General features: G+C 31.1%; 2 protein-coding genes across 4 annotated transcripts; one reads left to right on the top strand and one right to left on the bottom strand.

The window, feature by feature from the left end:
• Nucleotides 1–1,151: 1,151 nt before the first annotated feature.
• Nucleotides 1,152–14,176, top strand: LOC145335053 (cold shock domain-containing protein CG9705-like). Of its 2 annotated transcripts, XM_080180745.1 has the most exons (10): nt 1,152–1,288; nt 1,949–2,084; nt 2,904–2,959; nt 3,725–3,793; nt 4,294–4,355; nt 7,521–7,574; nt 9,354–9,426; nt 10,946–10,993; nt 11,623–11,671; nt 12,901–14,176. In XM_080180745.1, the coding sequence occupies exons 2-10, from the start codon at nt 1,961–1,963 to the stop codon at nt 12,969–12,971; spliced, it is 606 nt and encodes a 201-aa protein (XP_080036871.1). In that variant the 5' UTR covers nt 1,152–1,288; nt 1,949–1,960; the 3' UTR covers nt 12,972–14,176. The 2 variants fall into 2 exon arrangements, with proteins under 2 accessions (XP_080036871.1, XP_080036872.1); XM_080180746.1 differs by lacking the exons at nt 1,152–1,288; nt 1,949–2,084 and adding an exon at nt 2,141–2,197.
• A 1,208-nt stretch (nt 14,177–15,384) lies between these two features.
• Nucleotides 15,385–19,280, bottom strand: LOC145335394 (uncharacterized). Of its 2 annotated transcripts, XR_013885197.1 has the most exons (5): nt 19,191–19,280; nt 17,494–17,616; nt 16,712–16,766; nt 15,610–15,795; nt 15,385–15,534 (listed from the first exon to the last, which is right to left on the bottom strand). XR_013885197.1 is itself a non-coding variant. In XM_080181145.1 (4 exons), exons 2-4 carry the CDS (start codon nt 17,613–17,615, stop codon nt 15,667–15,669), a joined length of 306 nt encoding a protein of 101 aa, XP_080037271.1. In that variant the 5' UTR covers nt 17,616; nt 19,191–19,280; the 3' UTR covers nt 15,543–15,666. The 2 variants fall into 2 exon arrangements, 1 of the variants encoding a protein (XP_080037271.1); XM_080181145.1 differs by lacking the exon at nt 15,385–15,534 and having other exon boundaries at nt 15,543–15,795.
• Nucleotides 19,281–21,291: the final 2,011 nt, after the last annotated feature.

The following is a 21,291-nucleotide window of genomic DNA, read 5'->3' as shown; positions in this document are numbered from 1 at the left end:
GTTTAAAAACAGTCCTTTTCCCTCCACCCAAAAATTTCTTATGTAAAACCAAAAGTGCCTCTTCTCTTTAGTTTCTTCAAAATTCTCACGCCTCTCAGGCTCTCTCACACTCACACACACATACTCACACACACACACACACTCACACACACACACACATACAAGCATATATTATTTGACGCAGTTACAAAATGCAGAATAGAGAGGAGTCTATGTACTCATGTATGCCTTCTCTTTTCTCCTCTGTTGACCTCCCCACCCCTCCACACCCGGTATTTTACAAGTTAGGGAGGAAATTGGGGTTGCCAAAACATAAATGCACGATGCTTTGTTTAGATTTTTTCAAAAAAAGCTTTTAAAAAAGTAAAATGCTTTAGTTGAGGCTGCTAATTATTTTAAAAATTATGTGAAATATATAAAAATTTAATTTAAAAGGTATTGGAAAAAAGTCTAAAATTACCTAAAGACATTTATAAAGCTTTCTTACAGAGATTATTGCATTTAAAACAACGTACAAAAATCTAAAAATATACAACCTTAATCTTCATTATTCGAATGGATGGAGGGGACATTCTACTTTCAATTTTTAGGTGACATAAACACGCTTTCTCAGTCGTTGTCTTAAAAACTTTGAAAACACATTTATCAAATATTGATTTGTTATTTCAAACTATATGATAGTGTCCAAAGTTTTCTACCAATAATTTTAATCTGCAGAAGAGGTATAATTTTCACCACTGTGGATGTAAATCAATTTGTCTTCCATTGTCTTATCACTTAAGATAATAATATCAGACAGGGGCGTCCAAGATTTTTTATTTGCGGGGGGGGGGTAAAATTTTTTCAATGGGGGGGGGGGGTAATCACCTCGTTACCCCCCCCCCCTTGGACGTCTATGATATCAGAATAAAAGTTGCCTAGCAACACAAAATGTATCAAGGCATAAATTTATTTTGTCAACGCTATAGTAAACATAAGAGAAAGGGAGAGAATTGAGGAATTTTAGAGATATTAAGTGGCTTCCAAAGTAATTTATGTATTAGAATAACAGCACAATGTTATACTTAATTTTGAATTACTTTGTTGTGATTTTAAAGAATAAAATGACTTTGGACCAATTTGGAGGAATTGTAAAGAAAGAGAGAGAGAGAGGAATTTTCGTCGTAGTTAGTTCAACTTAAAGCTACAATATAAATTTCACATTCTCATATTAAACCTTAAAAGTGATAAAACATACTAAATAATAGTATTTGGCAGTGTTTAATATAGTTATATCAACATTTATAAGGTAAGAAATATGTATGTAAAGTTAATTTAAGATGTCATTTTTAATGACATATGTTTCATAACGTTTTTGGTATTTTTTATTAACAATATGGTTTTATTTGAATATTTTGTATATGACAACCTAAAATTATAAATTTATAACTTGCATGAAATATATTTATAGCCTTAAACAAGAATGACAATATCCGTAAAAAGAAAATTATGCTAATCTATAGTATAATTAATAAAGGTTTGCCTTTTTTAGGATAACCAAAACGTTTTCAAACAAAAAAGATTTTACAATTTATATTTTAGCTTTACAATAATTTTCTTTTTTATTATATTTTTAGAAGGAAAGCTAGTTTATTACCTACCCTTTACTGTTTATCTGCGTTTAATTTGATTCACTCGGTTGATTTTTTTAGTTTCCATTTATATATTCCGTTAGTCCGTCCGTAGGAGGAGAATTAAATATCTATCTACCCTGGGGACTTCCAAGATGAGAGGGAGGATTACTCTCCATAAAATCAATTTTTAAAAGAATGTATTGGATTTTAATTCTAAACCTCATAAATCCAGTACCTTTTTCGCGCTATTGTTTTTTTTACCCCTTCCCCTCAACCCTCCCCCCCCCCCTACAAAAAAAGCTTTGATATCCTTGATCTAATATCTATATATTTAGAGTACATCAGCCATGATAAGCACAGCCGACCTACAGACAGATCCGGTGCAAGTCATTTCCAGGAAGCCGTTCAGCAGTCCATGCAACAATATGTCAAGTCCATGCCATAATCAGCTGACTCCTACCAGAAATACAGGTATAGTCATAGATAGATAGATATAGATAGATAGATAGATAGATAGATTGACAGTTCCTGCAACAATATGTCAAGTCCATGCCATAATCAGCTGACACCTACCAGAAATACAGGTATAGTCATAGATAGATAGATATAGATTGATAGATAGATAGATACATTCACAGATATTAATAGATAGATTGTTAGATTGAAAGATAGATAGTTAACGAGATGGATTATTAAATATATAGATAGATGATTAGACGTTCAATGGGGTTTGTATGTCTGTACACGAAAGGACAGTAATCTTTTTTTTCCTTTCACAAGACATAAGTTTTTAAGAAAACTAATCTTGTTCATAGTTAATTAATATATTAATTTATGTAAGTAATTTAATTCTTATTTATAGTTTGTTTTAGTAATTAATTAGGTCTTTTTATCATCATAGTATCAACAGCAACATTGTTATTTAATGAGAAGCTTATATAAGAAAAAATAGTAATAGATAGGTAGGTAAGAAGATCTAATTTTCAAAAGAAGATAAAACTTAAAATAACAAAGAAAGGTAAAAAGATACAAATTAATTAAAGCAACAAAAATTTTCCTGTTTAATAGGATTGCATTTGTCTTGGAAAAGAAACAAGACGCCAAAAAAAAACTTTTTAAAACACTTATTTTATACCCCTAAAAAAAAGCTTGAACGTTCTGTATAAAATTTTATCTTATGAAAAGGACCTACTTACCCGTTGGATAAAAAGTTTTACAACTTACAAAATAAACAATTTTTAAAATTCTTCAGACAATTATTTCATATTAAAATTTATGATTTAATTTCAGTTGGAAGAAACCGGTGTATTTCATGTTCTGATTCTACCTATCCTTCCAGTTATGAGGTAACACCTAGGGGAGCCTAGGGGATAAGACAATGGCTGATAAATTGATGTTGAACCCTAATGATAATACACAAAATAATTCCTTCTGTAAATTATGATTAGTAGTTGAAACGATGGTCACTCAACATAATAAACCAACTAATGGATCAACCAATCCAAATGCAATAAAGTCCCCAAAGTTGTTAAACAACTAAGAAAACAGTATTATGAAACTTTTAGGACTAGTGTAATAAACAGCCCAATGTCCCCTCCCTCCCTGCAATAATGAGTATTAACATCCCTGTTTCATTTGTAAACTTTATAAATTGTAAGTAAATAAAAAACAAAATCCAGCACTGTCAAGAAATTACTAGTATAGTAATATCATTTTAGATTATGGTTTCGTCATTTTTAAAGATAAGGCTTTTTGTTACAAGCCCTTTTTATATATACATACACAGGGAAGGAAGGGACATTGGAATGTTTTTAATTACACTAGTACTCAAAGTTTATAATTGCTTGAAAAAATTGGGTAGTTTTATTAAGTTATATTGGATGGTTTAGTGTATAAACTTTTAATTTTAATCTTGGAGTAGTTTTATGTACATCAATTTATAGATTTTTGGCAGATCTCTGCTTTCTGCAAGTTTTCTAGTTATGCTTGTCGGTTTGGTACCTGCTTTTCAATAATATTTTAAAAAACGGACTTTTTGCGCACAGTTTTTTCACTCCGAACTAATCCAATTTCGAGGATCCCGTAAAATTACAACAAAGTTTTGTTTTTAGGATCCAAATTTGTTGCTAAATGTACAGACAAGACATATACGCACGCCTTCCATTTGCAATCAAATTCAGGTAAACTTTTTTTCTGCTATGTCCTCTAAACCGGTTGATATCCGCTGAATTAGAGCTGGTTCTGAGCCCAACTGAAAAATCAAGTATAGCATCGAATTACAGGCAATTTTCCACGAATATCAAAATACAAATCATAGAATTGATAACAGATCCCCTAGGGGCTAACAAAACTTGTTTCTATCTTATATTTTTAATTTTAATATCCGCAGAAAGCTGTCTATAACACGATACGATAAATAACTATTATATTTTAATGGCATGTGTTAAACCAGTGGCGTGCACTGTATTTTGCCAGGGATGTGTACAATTCAAGGGGGGATAATTTTTTAGTTTAAGGGTGTGTTAACATTCCCCTCCCCCCTTTCTGCACACTTATGTGTCAAATGTGTTGATTTTCATTTCTTCTTTTTGTGTTATTATCCCATGTCGTTGAAGATTCCTTATACGATTAGGCAATATGTTGCAAGCATAGCATCTCTGTAATAATGATAATTTTTTAGGATGATTACCAAACAGGAAGCATTGTATATTTCTGCAGATCTCGCGGCCATGGATTTATCAGGTAAAGATAAATTATTTCAGAAGACGAAGAAAGTTATAAGGAGGGGATCAGAAGTATCGTTATATTAGCCAGCTGGGAGAAACATTTCAACAGGGTTTGAGAGATTCTATATCTATTATTATAGATTGAATGCAAAACTTTATAAAGGTACTTAATGCTGCTCCCCTAGCATCTAGGGGCTCTGTAAGGGAAAAAAGCCTCTTACCTTACAGAGATTTTTTATACTTATAAAATAACCCAAAACCATCCCGGGTCCTATGAGAAGCTTCACTGAAAAATCGGTTCGGCGGTTAGCGAGATCCTTCGCTACAAACAAAAAAAGCTTACTACTTTATATAATATAGAGTGATCAACACAGTTTAATTAAACATGTTATTTTTATTTGAAATCTTCAATTGGTTATAAATAAAAAGACATGATGCTTTAAAGAGCATAAGTTTTATATAAGTTTTATATAATAGGAAGAGAGGGTGGAATTTTAGACTGAAAATTACACTTTACCTAAAAGTTACATAAACACATTATCTCATTACTTTGATAAAAAAAATCGGGAATAGTCTCTTTCTCGTGGCAACGCCCCTTAAGGGCGATTCGTTGTAATTTTAAAATGGCTTTTATAGGTTATTTTAGGTTAGGTTAGGTAATATTGGGTTAGATGATTGCCCCATGGGTTGGTCAATTGGCCCCGCAGGGTAAGAGCTCCCCCCCCCCGCTGGGGCTAGAATCTTAATTGGGTTGTACTAACTAACAGTGTCCAAACTTTTTCACTAATGATTTTTAATCCACAGTAATTGTTTAATATTGTTGATAGAAAAAGATTGACTACTAATAGTTTGCACAACCCAATCAATAAACAACAAAATAATAAGAGAATTTGTTTATAGGACTTTGGGGACTAGAACAATTTATAGTCCAATACCCCCCCCCCTCCTTTCAGGGACCTTTAGAAATCAATAGCATAGTAAGATTTTTGTGGAGTTACAGAGGATAAAAAAAAATTCCCACCACTCTTTATCCAAATACCATAATAATAAAAATAGAAAAGGTTATAAAAAAACTAAAAGATAACTTTGATGACATCATCGGTACAAATTTTCTTTTCCTCATTTATTATTAATGTTCAATATTCCTCACAAATCTTTTTGTAAATCCCTTAACTACCAAAAATAGACAAAACTATGAGATCATAGTATTGCAGACAAAAAAATATTATTCATTTTTTTAATGAATTATATTTTTTAAATTTTAATAGAACGCACTATCCGGTACGATATTACCTAATTACCTAATTAGATAAATAGATATCTATAGAGTTATTTACAGTATTATGGACAGCTTTCCATGGGTAATAAAATAAAAAAGGGTATAATCCTCATAGAATTTTTTTTTCAATTTCGAAAATTTGAAGCTTATCTAAGCTTATTAAAAACCTTTTTTAAATGAGCTGGAGAAAGGTTAAATACATTTCTCGTATTCATTCGAATCTGGTGGATAGGAACCAGTTCTCATCCATACGAAAAAACTATGTCTAGCATCGTATTATATCTAGCTTTCTACGAATATAAAAATGTACAATCATATGATTAAAACCAGTTTTTTTAGCCCGTGCCTTCGGCACCGCGAGGCTATAAAAACAGGTTTTAATCTTATAATTGTACATTCTATATCCGCGGAAAGCTGTTTATAATTCGATGCGAAAAATAACTATTCTTTTCGTTTTAAAAACAAAAAATGATGCTTACCCCTAAAATACCTTTCGAGTACTGAATCTCCAAACTTCCTATTCAATGCACTGAATGCAACCTCTCAAAATAAAATAAAGATTAAAGATATGCTTTGTTTAGCAATCAAATAAACCCAGAACCACTTCATTATGCAATCTACATTTTCCTGGATATTTTGTCTACGGTAGTCCATAAGTGTACAGCTTTACAGTACATTGTTTCTATTTGTTAAAGCAACACGTATGATAAAAGAAAAAGATTCTGTTTAAAGTAAAATGCTTATATTTCAATCAAAATCTATATTTTTGTATTTTTTACCGATCCACTTCATTATGCAAATCAAAATAAAATCAATGGGAAAACGTTTGTTTTGCCCTTTTCTCCACTTTTAAAAAATAATTCTGATAAAATAACAATTTTTTAAAGGGATTTATGCATTATTTATAATGAAAAACAGTTTCAGGTAGATTTTAATGATTTTTCTAAATAAGAAATAATTGAAAAAAAGAAATTCTATCCCTATCACTTTAGAGGACAGCTGCCGACCCCCAGTCTTATGGATGAAGCTAAATACATGTTAAAAATAAAAATTAGCCTAAGAAAGTATACAAAAATGTTTTTTGATGTGTAAAAAAAAATCCATTTTAAAATCTTGATTTTGAGAATGATGGCCTTTAAGATGCTCTTACTAGTGGTGATGGTGAGCTAATAATGCTTATTAAGCATTTTTAGAAACGTATTTACCTCGTAAAATTAAATGACGGGTAAAGTTTTTTCTGGCAAATGTCTCATTCATAGATTTAAAAAAAACATTTGCATGACCTATAAGAAGCTTCTTTGTAAAGGAGAATAAAATCCATGCCGTTTGTGGGAACTATTAGAATAGACACACAGACATCAAACTGTTCTTTTTCAGGGAGGGAGGGGACATTAGGCTGTTTAAATTACTTGTCCTCAAAGTTTTATAATAACATTTTCTAACTCGTTGGATCACAACTTTGTGGACTTTCAATAAATTTTGATTGGTTATTTCATTAGGTTGGGTGTTCAAACGTTTCAATCACTAATAGTAATCTACAGAAGGGGTAATTGGGAATGTACATCAATTTTTTGGCCATTGTCTTATTCCTTTAGATCCTTGTCAAGCTGTTCTTTTTTTATTTTATTTATATACATTGTGGCTTACCGCACGTGATATAGCATCTTGAAACCAGATACTTTTTAGTGATGTGAATGATTTTACGGTCCAACGCTCTTCAGACAACCAACCCTTTGATTGCAAGACTTTTGTCTAGGAGTTCTCATTGTGCATGTTAAAAAGTATATTGAATGAAAGCTTCGTTTAAACATCGCTAAATTACGCCTCTCGGTAGACAGACAGACAGACTAATAAATCCTTAACTTGAAGAAGTTTTGCTAATTTATTTATTTTTGTTTGTAGGCCAGAAAACAACTTTCTAACACCATCAAAAACCAACAATAATGAAAATTCCAGGTATAGACACTTTAATTGTATGATCCTTTGTTTGTAAGTTTCAATTTTTTAAATTGATTTCTAATTTGATTTCATAATCGTAGGTATTCTATTGCTGTATGTTCTTTTTATTTTTTTCTGTCCGTCCGTCAATTCGTCTATAACGTTATGGAGGAAATGTGATCTTTTCGGCTACTATTTAAGATAGAAAGCTGAATTTTTTTATGAAGATTGCTTGTATCAAGTTTATGATGAACTTGGTCTGTCCGTCTGTTTCTATGCTTCAGAAGACACAAACACTAGTTTTAAAAATGTTTCGGGATTTCTTTAATTTATCTAATCTTTGTCTTTTTTACGCCATCTGAATATCTGCGCTATAATTCACTTTCTTGTTCTCCAATCCATAATTTTTTGTGCTTTGCTTTATGGATGTTGTCATTCTTGTTTAATGCTTTAATTTACTTATTTTTGTTATTTTGAGTTAATCTAGTTTTTGCTACTTATTAATATTATTTTCTTAAATTATTTTTAGAATTCGCAAAAATCTTTTTAAAAATACTAAGTAATATCTAACAAAATAAGTTTTGTTTTCTTAAAGCTTGAATTTTCTTTCAATTTATGATCTAACTTTTCTTTTAGATATTTTCTATAAAAATTCATATCAAAATAAACAAATGTTATATAAAGCCTATAATCTTTGATCTATCATTAATTTGTTAGAAACAAGGATTACTATTTCCATAGAATTATAGCTTTTATATTTTTACCACCTAGAAGCCTTTAGGGGCACTTAAAGTTGGGGGGAAGGGTAAAGTCGACCCCCCCTCATACTTTAAATTTTGGTTTTAAAAAGTAAAAAAATGTTTTGGAGGGTTCACTTTTTCTAGGGGTGATTTTTCCTGGGACGTCGGTGGTACCCTCCTTCCCCGAAATTCTTATAAACCTTCCCAGGACCTATGAGAAGCTATACTGTAAAGAAGAACCATATCGGTTCATCGGTTTGCAAGTCTTTTGGTATAGACAGACACATAGATCCTGTTACTTCTTTGTCTTTGAAAGTCCTTTGAACTCATTTTCTTCTCGTTCTTTCTCTCTCTTTCCATCTGCCTATCACTCATTGCTTTTATTATCGTTCTTGTTAGTCTACAGTTTTGAGCAAATTTTAGTAGAGTTGCAACTACAAGTTTATCCTTTCCAGGGAGAAAGCCTGTTATCTATACTGTTATCTGAGTTTTCTAATTCGTTTAATTAAAAACTTGGAACCTTTGTTAAATAATGATTGGTTGCTACACACTATCAGTCTCCAAACTTTTTATCCTTTTTGTTTTTCATAATTTATGGCCATTGTCTTATCCCTTTATATCCCTGATCGTACACATTAATCAAGCTTGATAATGAAAAAAATTACGCACTATGAAAACAAGATTTATTTTTTTAGTAAACACAGTAAGGATATTTTTATACTAAGACTTTTTTTCTCAAAAAAATACATCTACATACATATATATTCTGCACTAGCGGCTACGCCACTAGAGGCCTCTAACTATGTATCTATCTTTTTATATATCTACTAGCAGTTGCCCCTTTAGCATCCAGGGATATGGAAGGGCAAAAAATAGCCTAAAACCACCTCAGGATCTTTAAAAGAAGCTTCACTGTAAAGGAGAACCAAATCAGTTCAGTGGTTAGCGAGATCCTTCGCTACAGACAGAAAAAAGCTTACTACTTTATGTAATAGGATATCCATCTAATTATCTATCTATATCTCCTGTATATCTCTATCTATCTCTATATTTTCAGTGTGCGAGGAGAGGATATATTTGTTCATATCTCAGATATTGACAGTGATTATGTGCCAAGAAAGGGGGACAGGGTATGTAACCTTTTTATCATACCATAGAATCCAGCATTTTTAGTAGCGAAGCTACTCTATAAGTCACGTGTCTGTCCGTCAGTCAGTAACGCTTATAATTATCGACTGATTGACGGACAAAACAAAATTAGTATGGATTTTCGTTAACTGTTGGAAATCTCATAAAAAAATCAGACGTCTGATATTAATTATTTAATAGCAGCCGAGTAATTCGCGTTCCTCCATAAACAATATTGGCAAACAAAAAGACAGTCGTACGGACGGCCATCAAAGCTTATGGACAAACTTTGCTTCTTAAACTGTTAATAAATATTTTAAAATTATGTCAAGGTTAACATTAAATGTTATTATGGTATCTTTGACATTAACAAAACGTTCGGCACATTTCTTTCTAGTAGCGTGGCTACTTTAGTATTTACTTTGTATGCCCCTCGGTCCTTAACGCTTGGTCTGTCGATCATGCCCTAAGAGACATTGAAACTCTACTAAATGACTTCTATCAGAAATAGAATGCTGAAATTTTTTGAAAAGATTTTGTTGACTTATTACAATCGATTCTACAACTTACATGGTCTATGTGTTTTTATACGCCACTAGTATTGATAGATGGCTGAATATTTGTAAAGATTTTGCTAATCAATTGGCGTCCAATCTTTACTTTTCTTTATATTTTTTGTTAGTTGTTGTTTTTGTAAGCTTTTAACTTATGGATATTATCACCATTGTAATTTTAGAAATTCAATAATTTAAACATTTAAACTTTTTATTCCATATATGTATATGACATTTTTATTAAAACTAAATAGCTGCTTTTGTGAACATGTCTATTTACAAATTGGGGGGGTTGGGGTATTTTTCTTTTTTGGGGGATGTTGGGTGTCCCATCCCCAAGAAAATAGCTGAAACCACCATAGGACCAGTAGGTATATTTCCTGAAGATTACAGCCCGATCGGTTCAGCGGTTACCGAGATCTTAAGCTTCATAAAGACATCCAAGCTAAATTGTATTATAGATAGCACATCTAAATGTTCTCTACGTTTATCTTACAATATGTTACGTTACCAGAATGATATATATATATCTTCTCTAAATACCGTTGTCCGTACGTTTGCCCATGGTGTTATAAAAATAGTTAAAATCTATAGGGAAAATATTTCTCATCTTATATTAAAGATAAAATGATGACGTTTGATGGTGAAGATTCCTCTGACAAATGCCCATTGATATCTACTTTAAATATTTTGGGAGTGCTGAGATACCTTCCCCCCAAATAGTTAAAAACCTTCCCTGGAACTACAAGAAGCCTCGCTGGCGGGAGAACCATATCGGTTGTGCGGTTGTGCAGAAATCATTTTCTACATACAAATAAAAGCTTACTACTTTCTATAAAGGATCAGTCATTTTTCTGTCTTTTGCTGATTATTGATTTTGTCATCCTTTAAAAGTGTTAATTATTGTTTTCTTATTAAAAAAAACTTGATGTTTTAACTTTTAAAATTCATTTTTTTGTATTTTTAGGTTAGCTACAGACTTTGTCCCTTCCCACCTAAGTTTGAGAAATACCAGGTATCTATTTAGAATGATTTAAGGCTATTTTCTATTTTTTCTTAAAAAAGAGAAGTTTCTAAAGTAAAGAAACAATATATATAAAGTAGTAAAGGTTTTTGTCTAGTAAAATAAAAAGTCTTAAAAATGGCTTTGTCAAATAAGCTATATGTTTATTTTTGTGTAGTTTTAAACTATTTTTAATTTTCTGCCACCGATAAGTTTATTTTTAATTCTTAAAATTTCCTGAGTGCTTATTAGAATTTAAAAACAAAGCAACAATTTTATTTGAACATTAACAAAGATTAAATTTAAATAAGCATATGGGTTAATTATAAACTTAAAAATCAATTTGGAATAGATATAGGTTATAAAGGATGTTTTTTTAAAGAAAAATGGGAGAAGTTAACAAGATAAAAATTGTATAGGGCCCTCTAACTAGTAGTTGCCAAATGAAGCTCTTCAAAGTGCCTATTAAAAAATGACGTCATACAATACAAATAACCAATCAAAGTCAATACATAGGCTAAATAACCAATGGCAGGTCAATGTATATTTTAATTGACCAATGGTAGGCCAGTATGGCGCCATTTTTTATATCTACTATAAAAAGCTTTGTGGTCACATTTTTTGAAATTATTTGTGTTTAGGCTGTAAATGTTCGGATCACAAGCTTATCTCCCCAGCCACATAACAGGTATAGTCAGGAAGGGGGGGGGGGAGACATTGGGCTGTTTATTACACTGGTCCCCAGAGTTTAATAGAAACGTTGGCTTAAAAGCTTTGGGGACTTTTATTGTATTCTAATTGGCTGGTCTATTAAGTTGAGTGGCCAAACGTTTCAACCACTAAGGGTAACTTTGTGTATCATTATTGGGGATGTACATCACTTTATCTGCCATTGTCTTACCCCTTTAGGTCCCTAGGTAAAGCATAGAATTAAAATTCTTCATTTGCTACAAATTCCATTAAAGTTGAACTTATTTTTGCGATCCGATTGGTCATTTAGGATAATAATAAATCTATTTGGCGGGGTTTGACGCCTTCCAGGGCCGGGATAGTGTTTATGAAGTAATTTAAGTATTCTCTTTACATTACAAAATGAGAAAACAACCAGAGGTGGATTCTTAAAAAATATTTGCCCCACTAATCGCTTAGTGGGGCAAAATTGTTTTCGTGAAAATCCTCCAAAATCACTTTAAAAATCTACAAAAATTAAATCAAATCTTATGTTAATAACCCTTCTATGATTTTGTTTAATTTTTGTAGATTTTTAATGTGATTTTGGTAGATTTTTCACGAAAACAGCGATTAGTGGGGCAAATGTTTTTAAGAATCCGCCTCAGTTGTTTTTAAAAATTTTATTTACTTAACATTGGGTATTTCTAAAACGTTATGTTTGCTTTTTTTAGAAACTACTTATTAGACTATTTTTCATTAGGATTTATTAGTATTGAAGCTACTCTTTAATTTACTTTTTCTGTTATCAGTTCGTCCGTCCGTAACGCTATGCGTTTTTCTCAGCTGCTATTTAAGATAGACGGCTGAAATTTATGTTGATGATTCCCTATGAAATTTAAATGGTCCGTCTATCTTCCGGTAATGAACACAGTAAAAGAGTCGGACTGATTATGACGTAAAAAAAATTAGCCAATGCGAGGCCACTATAAATTTTATAATAATGGCCTCTCATTGGCTAATTTTTTTTCTTACGTCATAATCAGTCCGACACTTTTACTGTGTTCTCCGGTAATGCTTCAAAATACAAAAATGCCTTTTGTAAAGGTTTTGTGATTTTTTATTTGATTTGGCAAATATTCTCTTACTTTCCAAACATTTTCTTTATAACTTTTTTTGGTCCGTTTATCCATCCATGATTTTTAGTGCTTCATTACTTATTGTAATGCATCCTTATTTTTGTTATATGTGGGACACGCCTCAGAAACCAGATGAGTATGATGGGGAGCAGGGCCAACTACCCGCCTTCGGGGACGTATAACAAGGGTGATAAAAACAACCTCCCAGCAATTGGGGGAGGAAAAACACAAAAAAATATTCAGTTACAATGATATATTTATATTAATTCGGTTTAAAGTTAATTCATAACATAAAATGTTAAAACTATGTTATTGTATTTATGAAAATGTAAAGTACATTGTACAAAAGTAAACTTTAAAATTTCACACACAAAAAATAATTTCAAATAGGTATAAATAAAAACATTTTATTTATATATTAAAACTTTAATCCTATAAATTTTTATTCTATTTTAATTATAAAAAATCCTCTAAAAGGTTCTGATATTTGATTTAGATATTTATATATAACAGTTAAATTGAACTAAATTGTAAAGTTCTTACTTATTGAAGATATTGCATTTTGTATGTGAAACAAGGACAACGTCCATTGAAGCGAAGCTCGTCAAATCAAACAGACAGACAAACATTGACAAATAAAAAGTAAACAATACGTTCAAAACGTCCAGAGTTCAAAACAATTATAACGTGTGAATCTAACCCAAAATTCATTTACAATATTATTCTTATTGCCTAAATGACCGATAAGAGCTATCAGTTTCTGACGGACCTACCCTAAATTTAGAAAAGCTTCTCTTGTAAAAAAATATTGAGTGTTGTGATTTTTATGTTAACTTATTTTAAAGTGATATTGAGTCTTAAGATGCACATTAATCATTTTAGTTATTAGGGGGAGGTCAGGAAAATAGCCTAAAACCACCCCTAGATATTTATAAAGATAACCCATTTCGAACAGCAATTTCTGAGATAAATTTTTTTCTGATAATATTTTCGAATTGTGTAATGTGTTTATGTGTTGTTTGTAATTCAAATGAAATTTTCATTCAGAATTTTTTTCATATTAACAAGGATAATAAAATTCATACAAGCAAAACAGAGAAATATAAAAAAATCCGTTTTTCTAACAATACCCAATTATAGAAAAACTTTTTAATTTGTTGGTCGATATTTATCTAAAATGTGTTCAAAAAATCAATGATAAAAATCCGCAAGTGACGTAACTCAAAGCCTGCGGAATTGTTAACCAAGTTATGGAAAAGCTTCGATACTAACAAAATGTTCATATATTGTAAAGTTCTGACTTTTATTATGTATCTTTATGTAAAAAATGGTAGCATGTTTGTCTGTACATGGGTTGCTATTCAGCCAATTAATTCCTTTTGAAATTGCCGAAAATTAAATATTTTGATGGATTAAAATTTTTTTGGTGTAACTGAAAGGGAAGTGGATAAGAAGGGGAGAAAAAAGGCAAGGGGGTTGAGGGGAAATTTTCACTTGGAAAGGTTTGTCAGAATCACCTTCCCTTTTCCCTGGTCTATATGTAAGAAAGATTTGGTTTCAAGTAAGGTTAATATTGTTTTTTATTTATTTTAACTCTTTATAAATAAATTGATAAGCCTCAATAAACTAAGGCCGTAGCCACTAGTATATTATAACAATGTAATCTATAATATACATAACTTATTAATGTATGTATCTTTAAAGGTTTTATGTAAAAAAAGATAGTAGGAATAGTTGCATGAAGTGCATTTAACAAGTTTGATTGCAAGCATAAATTACAAGAATACCATTTGCTATATATAATTTTTGTATTACAATAGATAAGAATCAATTTAGCACAACCAAAATAGTCATCATGCTGTTTTTGTTAAAACAGGACAGCCATTTATGTTTCATATATCCTAAAAATTTAATTTTCAAGTCTTAATTTTTAAAAACTACCTGGTAGAAAATTGAAATTCTTTCAAATATATATCTTATAGATGTAGCTTAAACTATTGATCTGAAAAAAAATATGCCGTTTACTAAATTCAAGTTTAAATGCACTTCGTGCAACTACCCACTTGCAAATTTTTATTTAAAACCTTTATTATTTTTTGCCTTATGCTGCTACGTATTGTACCATTCCATAAAAGCTTACTGTATAATGTTATGAAAAAGCCTTAATAAAATGTAAAATTTTAAGTTTCTTTTTTAATGTATGTTGGGTTCATTGGTGAAGTAACAGCTTTTAAAAAGGTTTTTAACCAACTAAGGAGAGAACGTGATGAAAATATTATTATTAATTTACAAGTTTAAACTAAATTGTATATACATAATTTGTTGCAAATTTGCATATTCACCGGATAAGGACATACCTACAATTTTAGAAATTTGTTATAGATATACCTTTTTTCCCTAGGAATCATTGTTTCAAATGTTAAAAATCAGCTTGTTTCAAAAGAACGTACAGAATTACTGGTAATTTTGATAGAGTTGTTACACTTAATAAGACAAATCTAGCATGTTCAATTTAGTAATAAGAGCTATCCGTTACGTACAGACGTAGAGATCCTAGTTAAAGAAAGGATTCGCTTTTATCGAAATAATATCAAATTTTATAAGAATAATTTATTTTGAGATCAGTCTTCATAACAGGTACATGATATAATTAATATTACACATAAATACAATAACAGTTATATGATTATCAAATTTGGTAGATTTGTGGTTTTGCAAGCCCCAAATAGGGCATGAAATTTAGAGAATTTGTGACTTTTATAGCTTAACAACCCCCTACTACGCTTTTAAAATTTTTTTAGGTAACGTTGATTTTTAGAGTTTCATTTGACGTTAGGTTAGGTTAACCACTTATGACCTAACCCCGACGGACCCAATTCAGAAGAAGGGGCTGACATTGGTGAGGAATGGTGCACAGCTGGCCTCGTGATCAATGACATCTCTCTCGATATCATCCAGGCGGGGTCTCTCGTTCTCGTACAGGTTCTCGGGCATGGGCTCGTTCTTCTACAACAAATAATTATCCTTTAATACATCGTAATATGCTTAAGATCTCAATTTAACTAATAAACTGATTGAGTTCTCCTTTTTAGGGAATCTTTATATAGGTCCTTTGATGGATTAAGGCTATTTTAATTTTATATTTAATTCTTAAAAAGTATGTAATATTTTCAATCTAACGAAAAAAATGGTTAGGTATTTAAATTTGGGAATAATTTTGATGTACAGTCTAATGTACACTCCCTCCCTTAGTTAAATGTAAACCATAGTCCAAAAAAGATTTATTTTTGGATTAGAAGAAAGTTTTCCATCAAAAGGTTTCGTGATTAAATTAGGCTGAAATATTATAAGACAAGGATAACCAAATCCATAAAAGCAAAGCTTAAAACATAAAAGATAACAGACAAACGAATAGAAACAAATATAGTATTTAATGATCAAAATTATCTAAAAATCTAATCAATTAAGATACCCAAAATGAAAACAAACTTTTTTGGTTGTGATTATAGAGTTGATGCCCTTTCTAAATTGTACCTTACTATTACAAGAATCATTCTGCCAAGTTTCAAATCATAGGAAAATTTTACAGGCTTAAAGAAGCCAAGTTTTATGAAAGTATTGACGGACGGGGCGATCCTTAGAAAGATTATAGAAAAGATTCGCTTTTAAATTTATTTATCGTATCGTATTATTGACAGCTTTCTGCGGATATTTAAATAAAGGTTTGTAAGATTGAAACCAGTTTTGTTAGCTCCGTAGCTAAAAAAATGGTATTAATTTTATGATTTTTATTTAATATTCATAGAAAATTGTCTGTAATACAGTGATAAATATGACTTTATATTTATATGGCTGAGAACCGGTTCTAATCCAGCGGATATTAATCGGTTTGGAAGTTATACTGGAAATAAACTTAGCTTACCTTCAAGTTAGTCTCCACCCAACCGTGATGGTATAACAGCTTTACTATCTCAGCACTAAAAGTAAAACAAAAATCATTTTATAATTTCTTGGATATTGCACCAGATGGTTATGTACAATACTAAAGTGATACTCGCAGCTGGCTAAAATAACAATACCCCCCCCCCTTACCCCATCTCCTCCCCTCCTACTGGATGAACGAACTGATCAATAAATTAGGTCCAATTAGCATTTTAAATTAGCGACAAATTTTCCCCTGTCAATATATCCACGTATTCTATATTTATGACATTAAAACAAATATCATTTTTTAGATTTTTTTACATGAATTATTTATACTTTGTTCTAAAATAGCCTAGACAAAATGTCCTGATATAATTGTAGAAGTTCGGTTCAGCCGTTTACGTGATCTTGGTGGACATACGATTAAAGATATCAAGAAAAATAGATAAATCTAGATAGATATACTTGTTTATTAAAGACTGCTTTACAAAGACAAAAACATTAGACTAATATAAAAATAGATAATATTTTGTAAGAATTTTGTAGATAGAATATGTTAAACCCAGAAATCTCCCCCCCCCCCTTCCATATTTTTTTAAAAGTTGAAAATAAGAGAGGTCAGAGGGGGTACTTTTCTTTTAATCTTGTATTACTTTAGATCCTGTTAGGTTAGGTTATCTTAGGTACTAGGTAGCCCTGCTGGTATAGGTATAGGTCTTGTAGGGTTATACCCCCTTGCAGGGGTTATGCATAGAGGAAAAAGAGTGATCAATAGCTTACCCATCATCAATGCTACAAGACTCTTCTTGAACTCTAATATTTAGCTTGGAGAAGAGTCTCAACATCCGGACCATAAGGGCGTCCCATCTGTCATGCAGCTCGTGGTACTGGTATGGATCCATCCTATAATATAAAGTAGTAAGGTTTTTTTAAGATCTCGGAAACTGCTGGTCCGAATTAATAGCACTTTTTCAGAAAAGCTTTATACATGTCTTTGAGTGGTTTTAGGCTATTTCTCTGAACTCTTCGCCCTCACCTAGAAGCTAGAGGCGAGGCAATAATAATCACAAGAACCAAAGATTAAAAGAGTTCCATACAAGGATAACAATATTCACAAGTAGCGAAGTTCAAAAGATATTAAAATCTTAGAATTGAGTCAAAGAGTACATACTTAATGGTCATGGATATATTCATTCACAAATGGACAAAGTTAGTTACAGAGTAGGCGTTTATTGATTATGAAAATCTTTATGCGAAATGATAGACATAAACAAAAAATTCATATATCTTGAATAAAAGCAATGAAAATCACGGAAAATGATACTAGAAATATTTAGACAAAATAGTTTTTCAAAGATAAAAAAAAACAAGGAGAACAAAATCTATAAAATCGAATCGTAACAAAAAAGACGGACTAACGAACATTAATAAAAGTAAAGTATCAACGCATTCAATGTTCAACTATTCTTAAAAGTCCAAAATCCATGTTAATATATTCCTAATGTACTTAAAAATGCCTAATACAGACATTCTTTTAACATTTTAAGATTTGATTCTAGAAATGCTTTGCTTATAACATTGTGCCTAATCTCCCTAGGAATGTTTATTGTAAAATTCAGATGAATAAAATAATTAGGATCTACTGCAGTTCACGGTAAAATATTGCTGGTAAGCAATATTTCCAAACATCTATGAATTTTAAAGGCTGCTAGCTGCCAAACGGCTGAACGTACAGATCATGCCCGCACACTGTTTTAAGCGGCATAAGAAGGCCTACAAATAATCTGTAATAGCCATAAATCAGTAATGCATAATTATCTCGCAGTGTAGAGAAATGCGCGAAAAAGACCTATTTTACGCGTTTTTTCTTCAGTGAAGCTTTCCCTGTTCATAATTGGATCTTGGCTATTCAAGATTATTTGTAGGCCTTCTTATGCCGCTTAAAATGGTGCGGTTATGATCTGTACGCTCAGACGTTTGGCAGCTAGCAGCCTTTAAAATTCATGGATTTTTGAAAATATTGCTTACCAGCAATATTTTACCGTGAACTGCAGTAGATCCAATAATTATATCATGTAAAAAATTGGAATAGATAAAAATCAAGATGTTTTAAATAGGTCAAGGGACTTTCTAAGGCTTACCTGACTAAAACAAAAACCATTATGTCAGGTTTAAAATTAATAGGACAATTCTTATATGCTTAATTCATGCGTATTATAGACAGCTTTTCTTGGATATTAAAGTAAAAAATCATAAGATTTAAACCAGGTCTGTTAGCCCCGAGGTGCCAAAGGCACGGGCTAACAAAACAGGTATTAATTTAATTATTTTTATTTTGATATTCGTGGAAAATTGTCTGTAATAAGATGATACACATGCATTTTCAGTATGACTGTAGTCAAAGAACCGGTTCTAATCCAGCGGATATTTATCGGTTCCTAAGCCATGCTGGAAAAGCTTTGTAAATTAACTCTTACCTAATTTGAGGAATAAGTATCAATCTGTCTTGTTAACTAAATAGATTCAAAGTTTGCTACCAACTTTCATAAATTGAAAATTTCTTATCTTTTTATATAAAATGCAAAAATTATGCAAACTCATTTCCTACCCCTTTACAATTGATTAGAAAATCTCCCAAATTAATATTAATAAAAAGTAAAAATCATTGTTAGTAGCGAAGCTACTCTATAATTCACAATGTCCGTCCGTGATTTTCTCGGCTCCTATAAAAGACAGAGAGCTGAAATTTTTTGACAACATTTCCATCATTAAGGAGCACAATTAACTATAAAACATCAATAGCGGTCGGACTGCTTTTTAGCAGGTTTTAGGCTATTTTTATATTTTCCAAATTTTCCCCATATCTTTGGTGTTTATGATCCGATTTTCATAATTTTTTCAGTGAAAGATATCAAAATTAAATTTCCCGTCGTTTGAAGAAAACAACGATGACGGTCAGTCTGCCTTTTTGCAGGTTTTTGGCTATTTTTATATTTTTCATATTTTTCCCCATATCTTTGGTGTTTCTGGCCCAATTTTCAAAATTTTTTGAGTTAAATATATCAAAATTAAATTTCCTGTCGTTTGAAGAAAACAACAATGACGGTCAGACTGCCTTTTTGCAGGTGTTTAGCTATTTTTTATATTTTTCAGATTTTTCCCATATCTTTGGTGTTTATGGTCCAATTTTCAAAAAGTTTTCAGTTAAAGATATTAAAATCAAATTTCTGGCGTTTTAAGAAAAGAAACAATGGCGGCCAAATTGCCTTTTAGCAGATTTTTGGCTATTTTTATATGTTTGACATTTTAATTTTTTTTTGCATTACGGTTCAAAATATTTTTCCCATTGTTATGCGCATCTAGTATGTAATTTACTTTAACCGTCTTCATCATACAAAATAAAACAAGGTTTCGTGTTTATTTTCTCAAATAAATCTATTCTTGACCTTAATAAATACACTTTAAATCTACTTCTACGTATTCCCATCCACAATTTTTGTGCTTCGCTACTTATGGATGTTGTCATCCTTGTTGTTATATAAATACTTTATTTGCTACAAAATGCACCATAGTGTATTGGAGCGAATCTACTATATAATTAAGAAAAGTCCGTACGTTTGAATGCTAATTTCTTCTTTTTTTAAAAATAATTTTAAAACACAATTCTCAAGTTTTAAATTACTCTCTGTAATGTTTTCCGAATATAATGATTTTCATACTATACCCACCCAGAGAGGAAGGGGACATTGGGCTGTTTATTTCACCCAAAGTTCCCAAAGTTTTATGATAACGTTTTCTTATTCGTTAACTTAACAACTTTGAGGACTTTTGTTGAATGGTTGGTTCATTACGTTGTTTTTGCAAACGTTTCAACTACTAATTGTAATCTAGAAAAGTGGTAATTTTGTGTGTCATAATTGGGGATGTACAGAATATCAATTTTTATACCGTTGTCTTATCCCTTTAGATCCCTTATACCAACCAAATATTTCCCAAGGTTGTTAAGCCAACGAATAAGAAATCGTTATTATAAGACTTCGGGGACTAGTGTAATAAATGTCCCCTCCTTCCCTGCATTATAATCGTCAGATATAAAAGATATTAAAAACAAAATTAAGTGTATATAATATTTTTACCTTAATATAGAGACTAAATTAGTAAATACACTTTTTTTTATCAATTTGCAGAAAAGGGAATTTTTAAATGAATGTCCTTTTAGGCTTCTAAAACGTTACAAATTAGTTCCTTGTTTGTTTAATCCCAATTTTTATGTTTTTGCCCCACAGTGCAAAAAATATCGGAGGAGGTCTTATTTACCCTTCCCCTCCCCCCGTATGGGTTAATGATATTTTAAAAATTGTGTCATATTTTCAAAAATTAAAAGTAATTGTCTGCAAAAATGTTCTAGTAATACCCCATACTAACGTTTGGCAATTATTGACAACAACAAGAAAACAAGAATAGCAATTTCCCATAGTAGCGCAGCAAAACTAATGTGAGTTTGGGATCAACTTTAAAATTGAACATAGTGAGCATTGTACTTTTTAAAACATTTCAGAGTTAATGCAATAATGTCAA

The sequence above is a fragment of the Acartia tonsa genome, chromosome 13 (genome assembly GCF_053477335.1).
Source record: "Acartia tonsa isolate MP-2025a chromosome 13, ASM5347733v1, whole genome shotgun sequence".
Lineage (NCBI taxonomy): Eukaryota > Metazoa > Arthropoda > Copepoda > Calanoida > Acartiidae > Acartia > Acartia tonsa.
The sequence above is the reverse complement of the archived record's forward strand: the minus strand, read 5'-3'. Positions and strand labels throughout refer to the sequence as shown.

Excerpts from the sequence above, each read along its gene's own strand:
- LOC145335053 (XM_080180745.1), top strand. The coding sequence starts at position 1,961 with ATGATAAGCACAGCCGACCTACAGACAGATCCGGTGCAAGTCATTTCC. Across the intron at positions 3,794-4,293 it reads CCATTTGCAATCAAATTCAG|GATGATTACCAAACAGGAAG; the intron begins GTAAACTTTTTT and ends ATAATTTTTTAG. Across the intron at positions 7,575-9,353 it reads AACAATAATGAAAATTCCAG|TGTGCGAGGAGAGGATATAT; the intron begins GTATAGACACTT and ends CTATATTTTCAG.
- LOC145335394 (XM_080181145.1), bottom strand. The coding sequence starts at position 17,615 with ATGGATCCATACCAGTACCACGAGCTGCATGACAGATGGGACGCCCTT. Across the intron at positions 16,767-17,493 it reads TCTTGTAGCATTGATGATGG|TGCTGAGATAGTAAAGCTGT; the intron begins GTAAGCTATTGA and ends TTTTACTTTTAG. Across the intron at positions 15,796-16,711 it reads GGGTGGAGACTAACTTGAAG|AAGAACGAGCCCATGCCCGA; the intron begins GTAAGCTAAGTT and ends TATTTGTTGTAG.